At 56.5% G+C, this 12742-nt stretch overlaps 1 protein-coding gene across 1 annotated transcript in view; it reads left to right on the forward strand.

Annotated features, from left to right (window-relative positions):
• SLC22A23 (solute carrier family 22 member 23) overlaps positions 1-12742 on the forward strand; it is a 150498-nt gene that overhangs the window by 122942 nt on the left and 14814 nt on the right. The window contains exons 5-7 of the mRNA XM_007452092.1: positions 5102-5229; positions 9620-9722; positions 11961-12193. Of these exons, the coding sequence (XP_007452154.1) occupies positions 5102-5229; positions 9620-9722; positions 11961-12193 (464 nt within the window). The remainder of the gene's footprint in view (positions 1-5101; positions 5230-9619; positions 9723-11960; positions 12194-12742) is intronic.

Consider the following 12742-nt stretch of genomic DNA (forward strand, 5'->3'; position numbering starts at 1 on the left):
CTTCAAGTGCATAACAATCAGCACATAATTTTTCACTTGTTTTGACTGCTAAATAAAAATTGACTTGTCTCTTTTTTTTTTAATGCGGTTCGCGGGCCTCTCACTGCTGTGGCCTCTCCCATTGCGGAGCACAGGCTCCGGACGCGCAGGCTCAGCGGCCATGGCTCTCGGGCCCAGCTGCTCTGCGGCATGTGGGATCCTCCCGGCCCGGGGCACGAACCTGTGTCCCCTGCACTGGGAGGCGGACTCTCAACCACTGTGCCACCAGGGAAGCCCCCAGGGTGGGCATCTTTCTAAAATATTTTTTCCCGCTTTTTAAGTAGTACTGTAAGCCTAAAGTGGGAAAAGTGACGCTGCCCTAGGGATTCAAAGACCAGGTCCCAGACCTTTGAATCAGTGCCACCGGAGAAAGGCTAAGTGCAAATCAGAGACCCCCTCGGGTGTCAAGTCCAGATGTGTGACTCTGCCTTCTTCTGTGAGTGATTCGAGGGTTTTCATCATGTCAACAGACACGCGTGTGCTGCAGAAGTGTGATCCTGCAGCCAGGGTCTGTGGTGTGGCGTGCAGTCTGGTGCCCCCGGGCAAGGTCGGGAAGCCCGTGTCTTCCCAGTTGGGGGTTTCCTGCTGCCCCTGCCCAGCCTCTCTGCCCCTCACCGCCTCCCCGACCCCCATCACCGGCTGGGACTTCCTGACCCAGGACTCGGTTGTCTGAGTGAGGCCTGGGGGTTCTCCTCTGAAGAAAGCCTGGGTTTGCAGTGCGTCCTCCTCCCTGGCGTTCAGTCAAAGCCTCTTCCTTAAATTTCTGGTTCTTGGCTTTCGTGGAATAACTGAGGCCACGGGGTTCATGGCCTGTAGATCGAGGCGGAGTTTGGATGTTCTCGGGATGCGCTGGGAAACGAGGTGGCCCAGGTAGGACTGACCTGCGTTGGTGTCCCCAGTGCACAGGTAGGATGTGAGCGTGGCTTCCTCCCAGGATCTCGGGGTGGACACCACCGTGCACACCCCTGGGGTGACGGTCTCTGGACCACCACGGGGGCAGTTGTGTGCCCATCTGGAAGGAAGGGGATTTTGGAGAGCGTACAGGCATTTTCTACTGAAGGTGGGGGCAGTGTGACAGCAGAGATAAACGGGGCTCCAGTGGTTGGAAGGATGCACACCCACAGGGCAGGGGTCAGCTCGGGGCGGGGAGGGCAGTGCAGGGGCGCCAGGACTGGGGCAGGAGGGGGGCGGAGTTCTCTGGAATATTTTAGTTTTTAAGTAGAGAATGGGTTTATCTGTGATTTGCTTAATTAAAAATTAACTTCGTGGCTGAAGTCTTTAAGCACCTGTGACTCATGCCTGCTGCCGGGAAGGGGTGGCACCGTCCACCTGCAGCCCCGCCACCGCCCGTGGGGATGCTGACGTGTCCACCGGACGCTCACACTTCTGCAGGGAAGTGTCTGTATCTCAGGAGAGCGATGCCCGAGGCTGACGCTCGTACCCAGTAGGTCCCGTTCTGCCTCAGGGAGTTCAGGTCTTTCCCAAGTGAGTTAAATGAAGAGGTTTTAGGTTTCAGAATCTTCTGGATCCTGGAATTGCGAATGAGGGATCCTGGACCTTCTAACCATCCTGAATATATTTCGGAGGCCTCAGGACCACGTGCCTTGGGGCGAGAGGTCCATCAGCCTGTGTCCATCCTCAGGGAGGGGGTGGGACTTCCGCCCAGGGCTCTGCGCTTGCCCTTCCTGCGCCCTCGCTTCCCGCCAGGGGCTTAGGACTTGAACTGGACGAGAGGAGACTTTTAGTTTTGCCCACACCCTCCCGCAGAAGCCCTGGAGCCATTGAACCCCTGGCTTGGAGGGATCACAGCCTGAAAGTCTCCCGAGTTCAAATCCAGCTCTGCCCCTTTAATAGCTACATAATCCAGGCAACGTACTTGAACCTGCTCTGCCTCAGTTTTCCCATCTGTGGAAGAGGGGTGATGATAGTTCTGCCACACAATGCGCTCGAGAGGACCAGATACTTCCAGCTTTCAAACACTCCTGTCTCTCCACCCACTCTGGGGACCACTGCCTGTCCCCGTAGCCATCGCCCCTTCTGGCAGCAACGGCAAAGCTCCTTCCTAGAGGTGCCGCTGTGGCTTTTATGCACATTACTGTGTTCGCAGAGGTCATCCTCAAGGTCGCTTTTTCTTAGTATCCACACGTGAGGGTCCACCAGCAGACGTGGGCTCCAGCTGCCTACTGTGCTCTTTTATTTTTGTTGAAAATGTTGGGTATTTCTGAGGCTCAGCTACACTCCTGCCAGATCCTGGGCCACTGGCCAGTTTTTTAATTTTCATGGTGTTACTACATTATGTGCCTGTCAGCAGGCATTTCATTAAATTCCCATAATGTGGCCACACTGCACATTATCCAAGCTAGAACCACCATCTCTGGGCTTTCTCAAAGGCTGACAATTCAGCGAGCTCTTTATGACTTTGCAGCAGGTGTAAAAACCCAGAGGGCACCGTGGCATCTGGAAGGGCCGAGGATGTGGTGCTGGAACGGTATCTCCCAAACCCCAAGTCATGGGAGCGATGTCTCCGCACGCGGGGTTGGTTTCTTTGCTGCATCCCCCGGGGTTAAGGATGTGGGGTCCTGAGTCAGACTGCCTGGGGTCAAATCCAGCTCTGCATTTCACCGCCCTGGAACACATCCTTGAGTGCTTTGCCTGAGTTTTCCTATCTGTGAAGTGAGGATAATGTTACTACAACATAATGAGCTGGAAAGACGTAAATTCATGGGAAACGTGCAGAAGGGTGAGTGTAGGCCAGGCAGGCGTGGGGGAAGCGGCCTGCAGTGCTTTCCGCCACCAGAGACGGGACGTGTGGCTAACAGAGCCCTGGTCGCTGTGCCCAGGTCTCCTGGGAGAGCCCTGTTTCTTTACTCGGGTTCATCCCGGTCCCAGGGCTGCTGCCCCTCCATAACCTCAGGTCCTCCCCTCCCTGGGCCCTGCCTCTCTCCTTTCCTTCTCGTTCCTCCTCTTGGATCCAGGGTTCTGGTTGTACCAGTTTGCAGTAACACAGACTGTGTTTTCTCAAAATGACTAAATAAAATTAAAAGTCAATGAAACAAGATTGCAACCCCGCCACTACCCCCCTCTCAAAACCGGTATGTTTGGAAGTGTTATGTATATATATGAGATACGTCTGTCTGTCTGTCTGTCTAACGGGCTATCATAGGTAAGGAAAAATCCTGATAGAAATCACAAAATATTTATAATCAAATCAGAGCAAGAACTACTTATCAAAACTTGTGAAGTGTTGCTAAAGTGATACTTAGGTGAAATTTTGAAGTCTGAAATGCATATATTAGAAAAGAATTAATGATCTGTGTGTCTATCTTAAGAAATGAGAAAGTGACACTAAACCCAAATAAATCAGAAAGATGGATGGAGATAACATAGGTGAGAGCTATAGGGGTGGGCATTTGTGTTAGGTTATTTCATTATAAAGAAAAGATCTGATAAAATATGGCAAGATGTTAATATGTGTATAATATTGATGTCTGTTATGTTATATTGTGAGTGTTTCTGTTTGCTTGAATTATATTCAAAATTAATTTGTAAAAACTAGAGGCTAGTAAAGCAAACATTAACTTTTATTATTTTAAAAAAAAAAAAAAATCAGTGCTTACAGTTTGAAACCTGTGTTTTATCAGCTTTCCAATATGGGCTCCTGAGCGAAAAGACATGAGACTTTCTGAGCCCGTCTTAATGCTCCGGCCATACCTCACCAGGGTGGGCCCCCAGCTCGCCTGCACCTTTGTGCAGCCACGTGGGACGGTGGCTTTTTGACACTTGGTGACAACCCAGGTCTCCCAGCGTAGATTAACACTCTGATCAGACCATCCCAATGTACCACTGAAGTCAGCTGTTTCTGGAAAATACATCATGAACATTTAGAAACTTGATTTTTGTTCAAACAGGTAAGGGAGTAACAGCCATTACATCATTAGTGATGTGACTCTGAAATAAAAATTTACCACTGATAGCTTTTGCAGCTTCTGCCTTACTTTGATTAGAGGCCCCCCAGAGCTGGTAGGGCAGGTGTTGGGTAGTAGCAAAGGTAACTTCTTATCATCATCAGTCATGCTTCCTTGACACTCTGTAACTGACATGAAACACAGGGACGCCTGGAGCGCCGTGCCCGCAGAGGCTATGCTGTCATCCCCAACCTTGACTTCCAGCTTTTGCTTCTCCCACACAGGGGTGCCACCTGCTTCAAAATCAGGTCCTGTGGGAACACAGCCTCCATCCCTGGGCATGTGGCAGTGGCTGGTTTCTCAAGAGACCTTGTGACCTGCAAAGTCTAAAATATTCACTCTTTGGACTTTGACAGAAAAAGCAAGCTGACCCCCTGCTCCAGACAGGCACACGGTTCTCCTTGACGGACTTGCAAATCTCGTTATAAATGTAAAATTACAAAACGCATTGATGAGACACTAGTTTGGTTTTGTTTTTTTTTTCCAACGGGACTCCTCACCGGATTTCATCCTAAACACGAACAAACCAGCAAGGAGTCTGTCGCTAATTACACTTGAAAAACATCACCCACCTCAGGGAGGCGTGTACTGGGCAGTTAGCAGCCAGATGAAGCCGTTGCTACAGTTGAGCCCTGGGAAAGTCAGGCTCCAGATGTTCAAAACGGAAAGTGCCTGTCAGGTTGCTAGGATGGGGGGCATTTTTTTTAAACTTAAAATCATTCTACGAACATTTGTTTTTTGAGACAAAATATCACAAAAGCAGCCCTTCCATGAACTGCTGGAACGTGTTTTAGTAATCCAGCGCCTGGTGAAAAGCATACACAGATTTCTTGACACAGCTGGGAGGATGCTGCTCCTTTTCTGCCTCATTTTAAAAATCGCAAATTCTACTTTCTGAGAGAAAACCAGAAACATCCAGGGCCACGGTCTTCTCTCGTCTGCTTGGGCCAAAGAGAGTCCTGAGCGCCCGCCAGCCTCTGCCGCTCGCAGACGGATACCCAGTCCGACCCAGCTGGACGCTCCCAGCCCCCGACAGAGCTGCGTCTTCACGCCTCACCCGATGGGAAGAGCCTCACCCACTTCCTCTCTCTTTGCAGGATCTTCCCAGAGTCCCTGCGGTGGCTCATGGCCACCCACCAGTTTGCATCGGCAAAGAAGCTAATCCTGCACTTCACACAGAAGAACCGCATGAACCCCGAGAGCGACATCAAAGGCGTGATGCCTGGTGAGCACGTGTTCCCTTCAAACCCACAGCCCCGCCAGACTTGGGGGACCCGCCACCCATCCCCCCAGGACCGGGAGTCACCCCACATCACCCCTGGTGCCTTCGTTGCCCAGCCAGCTGTCCAGCTTCCTGTGACGGTCAGTCCTCAGCTAGACCGGGAACATGGCCAAGTCCAAACCCAGAGGGCGGCGTGACCTTGCGTGCCCCTGCCTCTAGGGGGAACCTTGAGGGCTGAACCACGCGGGGCACACAGCCTTGCCTGCCTGCGGTTTGGTGCCGGCGGTCCTGGCCAGGGGGCGCTGGCCTTCACTCCCTGTCTCTCCCGGGCTCTGCAGGACCTGCAGAGAGCTGCTGTGTTGTCTGTGTCTGTCAGGACCTATTGGTTGGGCCTCTGAGGAAGCGGAACACTTCAGGTCCATAGAATCCCTGTTTGTCAGGAACGTCAGCACAAAAGCTAGCAGATCCATGAGAGCACCTGGAGAGTGTTAAAATCCAGACTCCTGGGCCCCTCCCGGCACCCAGAGATTCTCATCCAGTAGATCATGGAAGGAACCCTGAACATTGTGTGTTTAATAAGCACTAGAAGTGATTCATTGTGACCTGCAAAGTCTAAAATATTGACTATTTGGACTTTTACAGGAAAAGCAAGCTTCTAATATCAATATTAGAAGTGTATTGATATTATCTTAAATCTTTCCACAGCAGTTCTGTGCAAGGTGCTGTAATTATCCCCATTTGCAGATGAGGAAACTGAGGCACAGAGAGGTTGAGTATCTTGCCAGAGGTCACACAGCTAGTGAGTAGTAGCGCTGGGACTTGAGCCCAGGAAGCCCAGCAGAAGCAGCTTCCCGGTGCTGCTTCCGAGAGAGGGAGATGGACGTGCTAGCGTGGCGGGCGGGGGGTGAGGGGTGCGTGGACCTCGCTCCTTTCAGGCCACGTTTGCTCCTTTTGGAGTGTCTGGCTCTTGTCCCCAAACTTGTCCAGGCCCATCCATTAGCAGGTCAGCACTCTTAAGTCAAAGTGCCTTGTTTCTGGCATTTCCCTAATTAAATCACCACACTCCACTTCTTTCAGGTTAAAATATTGTCTGGGAGAAGCTGGTTTTCTCCATCCTAATTACGCTGATTCATTTCCCTCCTGTTTTTAGAAAGTGGTATCCTCACTCAGCTGGGCTGGTGCTGGTCTCTGTGCTGGGGGGCAGGCAGCAGCACGCATGACCCACCTGACTGGGGGCTGGGGTGGCATGCACTCACGCCCCGGGGCACGCGGCTGTCACCCGCCTCTGGGTCTCTGCTCCCTCCCAGCTGTCAGGCGCACCGTGACAGTGACGGTGACTCGATGGCACCAGGGCAAAGCTGGAGGAAGGCGGGTGTCTGTTTCCTTGAAAGTGGCCCCTTGCACCTCCCTAGGCTGGACCGGTTTGCCTGCTTGAATGCTGTGTCCCAGCATGTTATCTAGGCCACTGACCAGCATCCAGTCCCCAACCCAGGCTCTCACCCGCCCTGACTCTGTCCTCCCTGCTGCCCCCCCCTCAGCCCTGCCTCGGGGGCTGAGACGCCATACAGGCGTTTGACCCTCATCAGAACCTTTCCGACGGATCAGATCGCCCCTGCTTTACATACGGGAAAGGGGCCCCAGGAGGCTGAGGGTTGGAGGCACGGCTTCCCTGCTCCCGGCATTCCCTCCGCATGGAAGGAGCCCGCGAGGAAGAGTGAACCATCTTCCCTTTTCCTCCTTGGACGTGAGCCAGGTGCAGAGAGGGGGTCCCCGGCATCAGGCCCTCTCTGGGCAGCCTGACCGCAGGGAAGCAGCCGAGTCCGGCGTCACCAGGTCAGACAGCGAGTCTGGGGGGTACGAGGCCCCCATCAGGCCCACAGGGGCTTTACCCGAGCCCTTCTCGGTAACCGAGCGGGGATCCCGCCCCACGTGCCTCACTCTGTCTTGTCCGTCTGTCCTGAACCCGAGGTGAGAAGCGGGTCCCTGTATCGGGCCACCTCACGGTCCCCAGCGTCAGGTGACTTGCACCAGTCACACCCCAGCAGGAGATGAAGCCAAGGCGGCCCCAGGCAGCCAAGCCTGGCGCCCTGCCTCTGACCCTCCGTGCCTCCTCCTGCTCCTGCAAGAGGCCTCGGGCCGGCTGGAGCCTCGCGCATTGAGAGGGAATTTCTGGGGTCAGCAGGTGTCCCCGCAGGCCCAGGAAGGAGTCTCTGCAGTGGGTGGGGAGAGGCCAGGACGGTCTGGGTCGGCCGGAGCACGGGGCCAGGAAGCCCTCATGGCTTCTTGCGTGTCTGTGGTGGTGTCGAGAGGCTGGGGATGCAGGTAACAGAGACAACATACCAACAGCCCCAGAGAGGTTAGTGTAATTCCACTTAGAATAATGCAGTTACCTCTGTAGACTACAGTCAGCTTGGGCTCCAGAGTTTAAAGCTTTAAAAAAAGAAAGAAACGTCATAATTGCAGTTACTACAGCTTCTTAACATCTATTTCATACACTAGAAGGTATCAGGAATTAAGTAAGTCTTAGCTGCGTTACAAAAAAAAAAAAAAAAATTTAAACCTATATAGCCATGCGAATGGACATTTAGTTTTTCTTCCTGGAAGATTTCCATGGTGGGCATGTGTGGCTATGATAAAGAGGTTCCTGACCAGTTTCACAACAGTGAAGATACTCAGATCATTGGATCAACGCTATGTGTTTGTTAACCTTGTTTCCGTGCTCTTTAAAAGTTTTCTAGCGTTCTGACCGTGGGGAAAGTATGTCTGTAAATCAAATGAGCCTGTTTTCGCAGAGTGGATAATAAAAGCCAGGAGGATGTCCGGAGCTGAGCGTCCATGGATGGACGTTCTGGCTGGTGCACGGGCCTGCAGCTCTGTGCCTGAATATTGACTCGCAAGAAAGTTCTGGAAACTGAGGGAGCATGGTATCCCTAGGACGTAGGACACGTGTTCCCTTCTCCCTTCTGTGCCCCAGCTGGTGACACTGATCCAAACTTTTTTTTAACTAAAAAACTCCTAAACCGTTATGGTTAAGCAACCCCTTTCTCCTTCCAGCTGTAACTAGTGAGGTTGGTGACCCTCTCGCCATTGGATGGCAGGAAAGAGGTAGGACGTCCAGGGGTGAGAGTACCCCTAAGAAGTACAGGGAGGGGGACACACCTTAGAGACCCCCCGAGGGGGCTGCAGCTCCTGGGCCCCTCTCAAGGCAACCCCACTCCCTCCAGGCCTTCCCACCCCACTGCGTGCTTTATTTTTAGTAAACTTGTTTTGGATTCCTCTTAGGTTTATAGTAAAGTTACAAAGAGAGCACAGAATTTTGAAAAACCCCCAGTCAGTCTCCCTGTTGTAACATCTCACATCCCCTGCACCTGTTACGACTGGGAAACTGCCATCGCTGCACTGCTGTCAGCCCAGCTGCAGCCTGGACCGGACGTCACCCCCAGTGACCCTGCCGTAGGATCCCACCCAGGGCTGCCTGCTCTCACCTCCCAGCCGCCTGTGGTCGGTGCACTGTCAGTCTTTCCTTGCCTCCCCTGACCTCGGCAGTCTTGATTGGTTAAGTCTCCTTTTTCTTCTCTGGCCCCTGAGAAGGGGTCCCCTCCCCCGAGGGCACGGCCGGCCAGGGGAGCAGGGACAGACCCGGAGGCTGAATGTGCGGCATTTCTGCTCACAGATGCCGGAAGATGGGGAGGCTGGGGCGTCTCCTCGTTGGATCTTCCCTGTTGAACCGTCAGCCCCAGGATGGTGGCAAACCCCTTGACCTCGTTGACGTGGGCCTGGCGTCTGCTCAGAGCTGGTCTGGGCCCCCCGAGAAGCTGGGTCTCGCGACCAAGCTGTAGTTGGTCACGTCACCTGAGCCGAGACGCCGTCTGTCTGGCTCAGCGCACATATGTGCACGGGCCACGCCTCTGTGCACGCATGTGCACACGTGTTCATTCAGTCACTCATTTCTTCTCCTAATATGTGGGCCATGCAGGGGCAGGTGCAGAGGAAGCAGCCTCAGCCTGTTTGGCCCCCAGAGTTGGTTTGGGGACCAGAGCAGTGCGTGCATCTCCTGGTCCCTGAGCAGAGGGCTCAGACTCTGTAAGGAAGAGGACCCCTGCCCAAGCCCGACCAGGGCCTCCGCGCCCGCCAGCGGCCTCCGCAGCCCTTCCAAGTGGACGGGGCCCATGCAGGTGGCTGCTGTGTGTGTCCTGCCGCCTCCCTGCAGGCCCCGTGGGCAGTTGCACCTGCCAAGTCAGTGTCTCTGTGGCGAGTTTTCTGCCCTGAGAGCCGGGCCCTGCCCCTGCCTTAAAGAGAAACCCTCAACTCCTCCTGACCCCTGAATCCGCGCCTCGGGCCGTCAGGGTGGCTGCCCGGCCGAGCGTGGCTCACGGGTCCCCCCTCCCTGCAGAGCTGGAGAAGGAACTTTCCCGGAGGCCCAAGAAGGTCTGCATCGTGAAGGTGGTGGGAACCCGCAACCTGTGGAAGAACATCGTGGTGCTGTGCGTGAACTCGTGAGTCATGGGCGCAGGTGGGCTCGGACCTGGGGTGGGGGAGGGGCGGCAGGGCCGGGGTGAGCCTGAGAACCCCGTCAGAGCTTCCGAACAGCTGTCTGAAGGGCTACGGGTGCCGGCAGACATGGACCCCCAGCCTCGGGGCAGCCCGGCATCTCCCCCTGCTTGCCACTCGGGCCACACAGACGTGTCCCAGGGGGACGGGGCTGCCTGAGAGCAGGCTCACGTCCAGGGCCGTCCCGGGAGCGGGGCTCTCTGGCCATGCGCCTCCCGGGAGGCCCCTCCCGCCAAGGCACAGTGGCGGGGGGCTCGGGGGCGACGGGACCCCCACATGTGGGCCTCCGGGCACCATCACGGGTGAGGGGACCAGGCTGCTGAGTGTCCTAGCTCCCCGCGTGGAGCCCGCGCCTGCAGAGGCCCCACCCCAGGGCCGCAGCGGGTGGTGATGGGCCGGCCCGGCCCTGGGTATGACCTCCACACGTGGCCAGAGGCCCTCCCGCCTTGCCGACCACATCCAGCCCAGCACCCCGGGTTTGCACCTACACCCCCGTGGCTCACGCCGTTTCCTGCCAGCACTGTCGCGGGTTCAGTGTGCACTGGCAAGCCTGTGCTGCTGACTCATAGCTCAGTAACCCTGCCCTTCCCTGCTTGCCCAGGCAGGGCCTCGTTCAGGGTCACAGGTCATCTAGGCAGTAGGGGGTTAGAGGTCACTGGGCGAGGGGAGCTTGCACCCTTCCGCACACCGTCTCAGGGCCGTCTCAGGGCGGCCATCGTCAGTAGAGAGCAAGGCTCGCGGGCGGCCTCTGGCCCTACGTCCCACAGCTGCTCCTGTCAAAGCAGCTCCATTTAATCAGCTCTCAGGATTGGGGTTCCAGGTTAAATAATTTGGGGGAGGATACAAAACATCCCAGCACCGAAGCAGTGGAAGAGCCCAGATCTAACGGACACCTCGTCCTGCAGCCAAGCCGGCCGAGGCCCAGGCAGGGGAAGGGGCAGCCGCGCTGCACGCCTGGTCGGGGCCGAGCCCTCAGGCCCGTCCCTGCACAGAGTCGGCTCCAGCCCGGCCACCCGCTGCCCAGTCTCAGGCAGATGCCGGCTGGGCCAGTGGGACCGTTTACAGTGGGGTCACTTCTCCAACTTTTATTTTGGAAAAAACACAAATAGTGACACAGACAAGATGGGGAGTTCCCACCTTAATGATTCTTGTTTTGGGGGAGGGCGAGCCAGTCTCTCCGGCTTTGTTGTGGTCAGAGGACGTCCTTCCACCAGAACAACAAGGTGGGAGACCCGCCCTGAGACCAGGAGCCCCTCCGAACTCACACCTGTTAGGCCGTCCACCGTGGCCCGGGGGAGCCGGGTCTGCCTGTCCCCAAGGGGAAACGCATGGGTTTGGCGGACGGCGGCTCCCTCCTGCAGGGCCCGGTCTGTAGTTGACCTTGATGCGTCCTCAAGGTCTGCTGAAAACACGGAGGGAGGCTGGGGGAGAAGGGTGTTTCAGCTTAGGGACGGATGCAGGCGCTCGCAGCCCTGCTCCCATGGGTCATGTCCACCGGGGCCTCAGAGCCCCGCTGCCCCGTGCTCCCAGGGAACGCTACACATCTTTATTCCTGTTCCCAGAGTGGATATCCGCCTGAGCGGCTGGGACACACGTTTCCCTGCGGGTTTGTGTGACCCTGTGGGGCAGGAGGGGGCTGAACCCAGGGCAGGGGGGGAAACGGTAAATTAAGCGTTGAACGGCCTCCAAGACCAGATGTCCTCACCGACCTGACCCTTCCTGCCCCTCCAGGCCACATGAGCCACGAGTTGCAGCGAGGGTGGGGGGCCAGTTCTCGGGGCAGGTCCCCAAGTTTCCAGAACCCCGGGAGAGGCAGAGGTGTAGACGGGCGGTGCGTCCTAGAGGCTGTGCTCACCCGCTGCGCTGTCCGCCCGCCTGGAAAGTGGCTTTGATGGGCTCCCTCGGTGCCCACGATGCGGGCTCAAATGCAGGGACCCTGGGGGTGCCTGCCTCACGCCTGGATTCCGTGAGAGACGGCGTTTGAGCAGAGGGTCTCCCTGCTTTTACGCCCGCACCCTCCATAAGGCCACAGCAGGGCCGTGACCACGCACATCCCCTCCCTGACGTCCTCTCTGACGTGCGTTCCCCGCCACCTTCCGAGTGGCTGCTCTGCCCCTGGACGCGACGCACGGTGTCCCCACACCCGCTGGGAGGTGGCGGCCCCAGGCACTGTGTCCCCGCAGGCTGACCGGCTTCGGGATCCACCACTGCTTCGCACGCAGCATGATGGGCCACGAGGTGAAGGTGCCACTGCTCGAGGACTTCTACGCCACCTACTACACGGCGGCCGGCATCGCCCTGGCGTCCTGCCTGGCCGTGTGCCCGGTGGTGCGGCTCCTGGGGCGCCGGGGAGGCCTGCTGCTCTTCGTGATCCTCACGGCCCTGGCCTCGCTCCTGCAGCTCGGGCTGCTCAACCGTGAGTGGGCCAGAGCCCTGGGTGGCGGGGGCAGCCCGAGGCGTCCTCCAGAATCCACAGCTGCAGCGGGCTGCTTTGGGAAGGACGAGCTTGCACTGGAACACGTGCATGGGGTGCCCCCTCCTCCCATGCGACCCCAAGGCTTCCCGCTGCCCCGGGGCTCCCTGGTAGCCGGGCCCTCAGAGTCTTGGTGGGCGCGGTGACCCCACTAGGGGCCACGCTCTCCCGCTGTGATCCATCGTGTGAGAAGGAACGAAGGACTTTCTCCTCATGTGAGATCAAGGGCGTGATAGATACATTTTGACACCCTTGCACTGGGACACTGCTTTTCAGTACATGTTTCCAAGTTCATCAGCTGCTCTTGGGGCCAGAGAGTTTCTCAGTAAATGTTAAAAGTAATTTAAAAAGAAAAGCTAGCCAGTCCGTGTCGCCCACCCAACTCTACGAGGCACGCTCAGTGCAGCTCCTGGTGAACAAAAGCCCTCGCCCGCCATGGGGACGAGCCGCAGGGTATCTGACCGCCTGGGGCGAGGCGGGAGGGAGCCGGGC

The sequence above is a fragment of the Lipotes vexillifer genome, unplaced genomic scaffold (genome assembly GCF_000442215.2).
Source record: "Lipotes vexillifer unplaced genomic scaffold, Lipotes_vexillifer_v1.1 scaffold1162, whole genome shotgun sequence".
In the NCBI taxonomy this organism is placed as follows: Eukaryota; Metazoa; Chordata; class Mammalia; order Artiodactyla; family Lipotidae; genus Lipotes; species Lipotes vexillifer.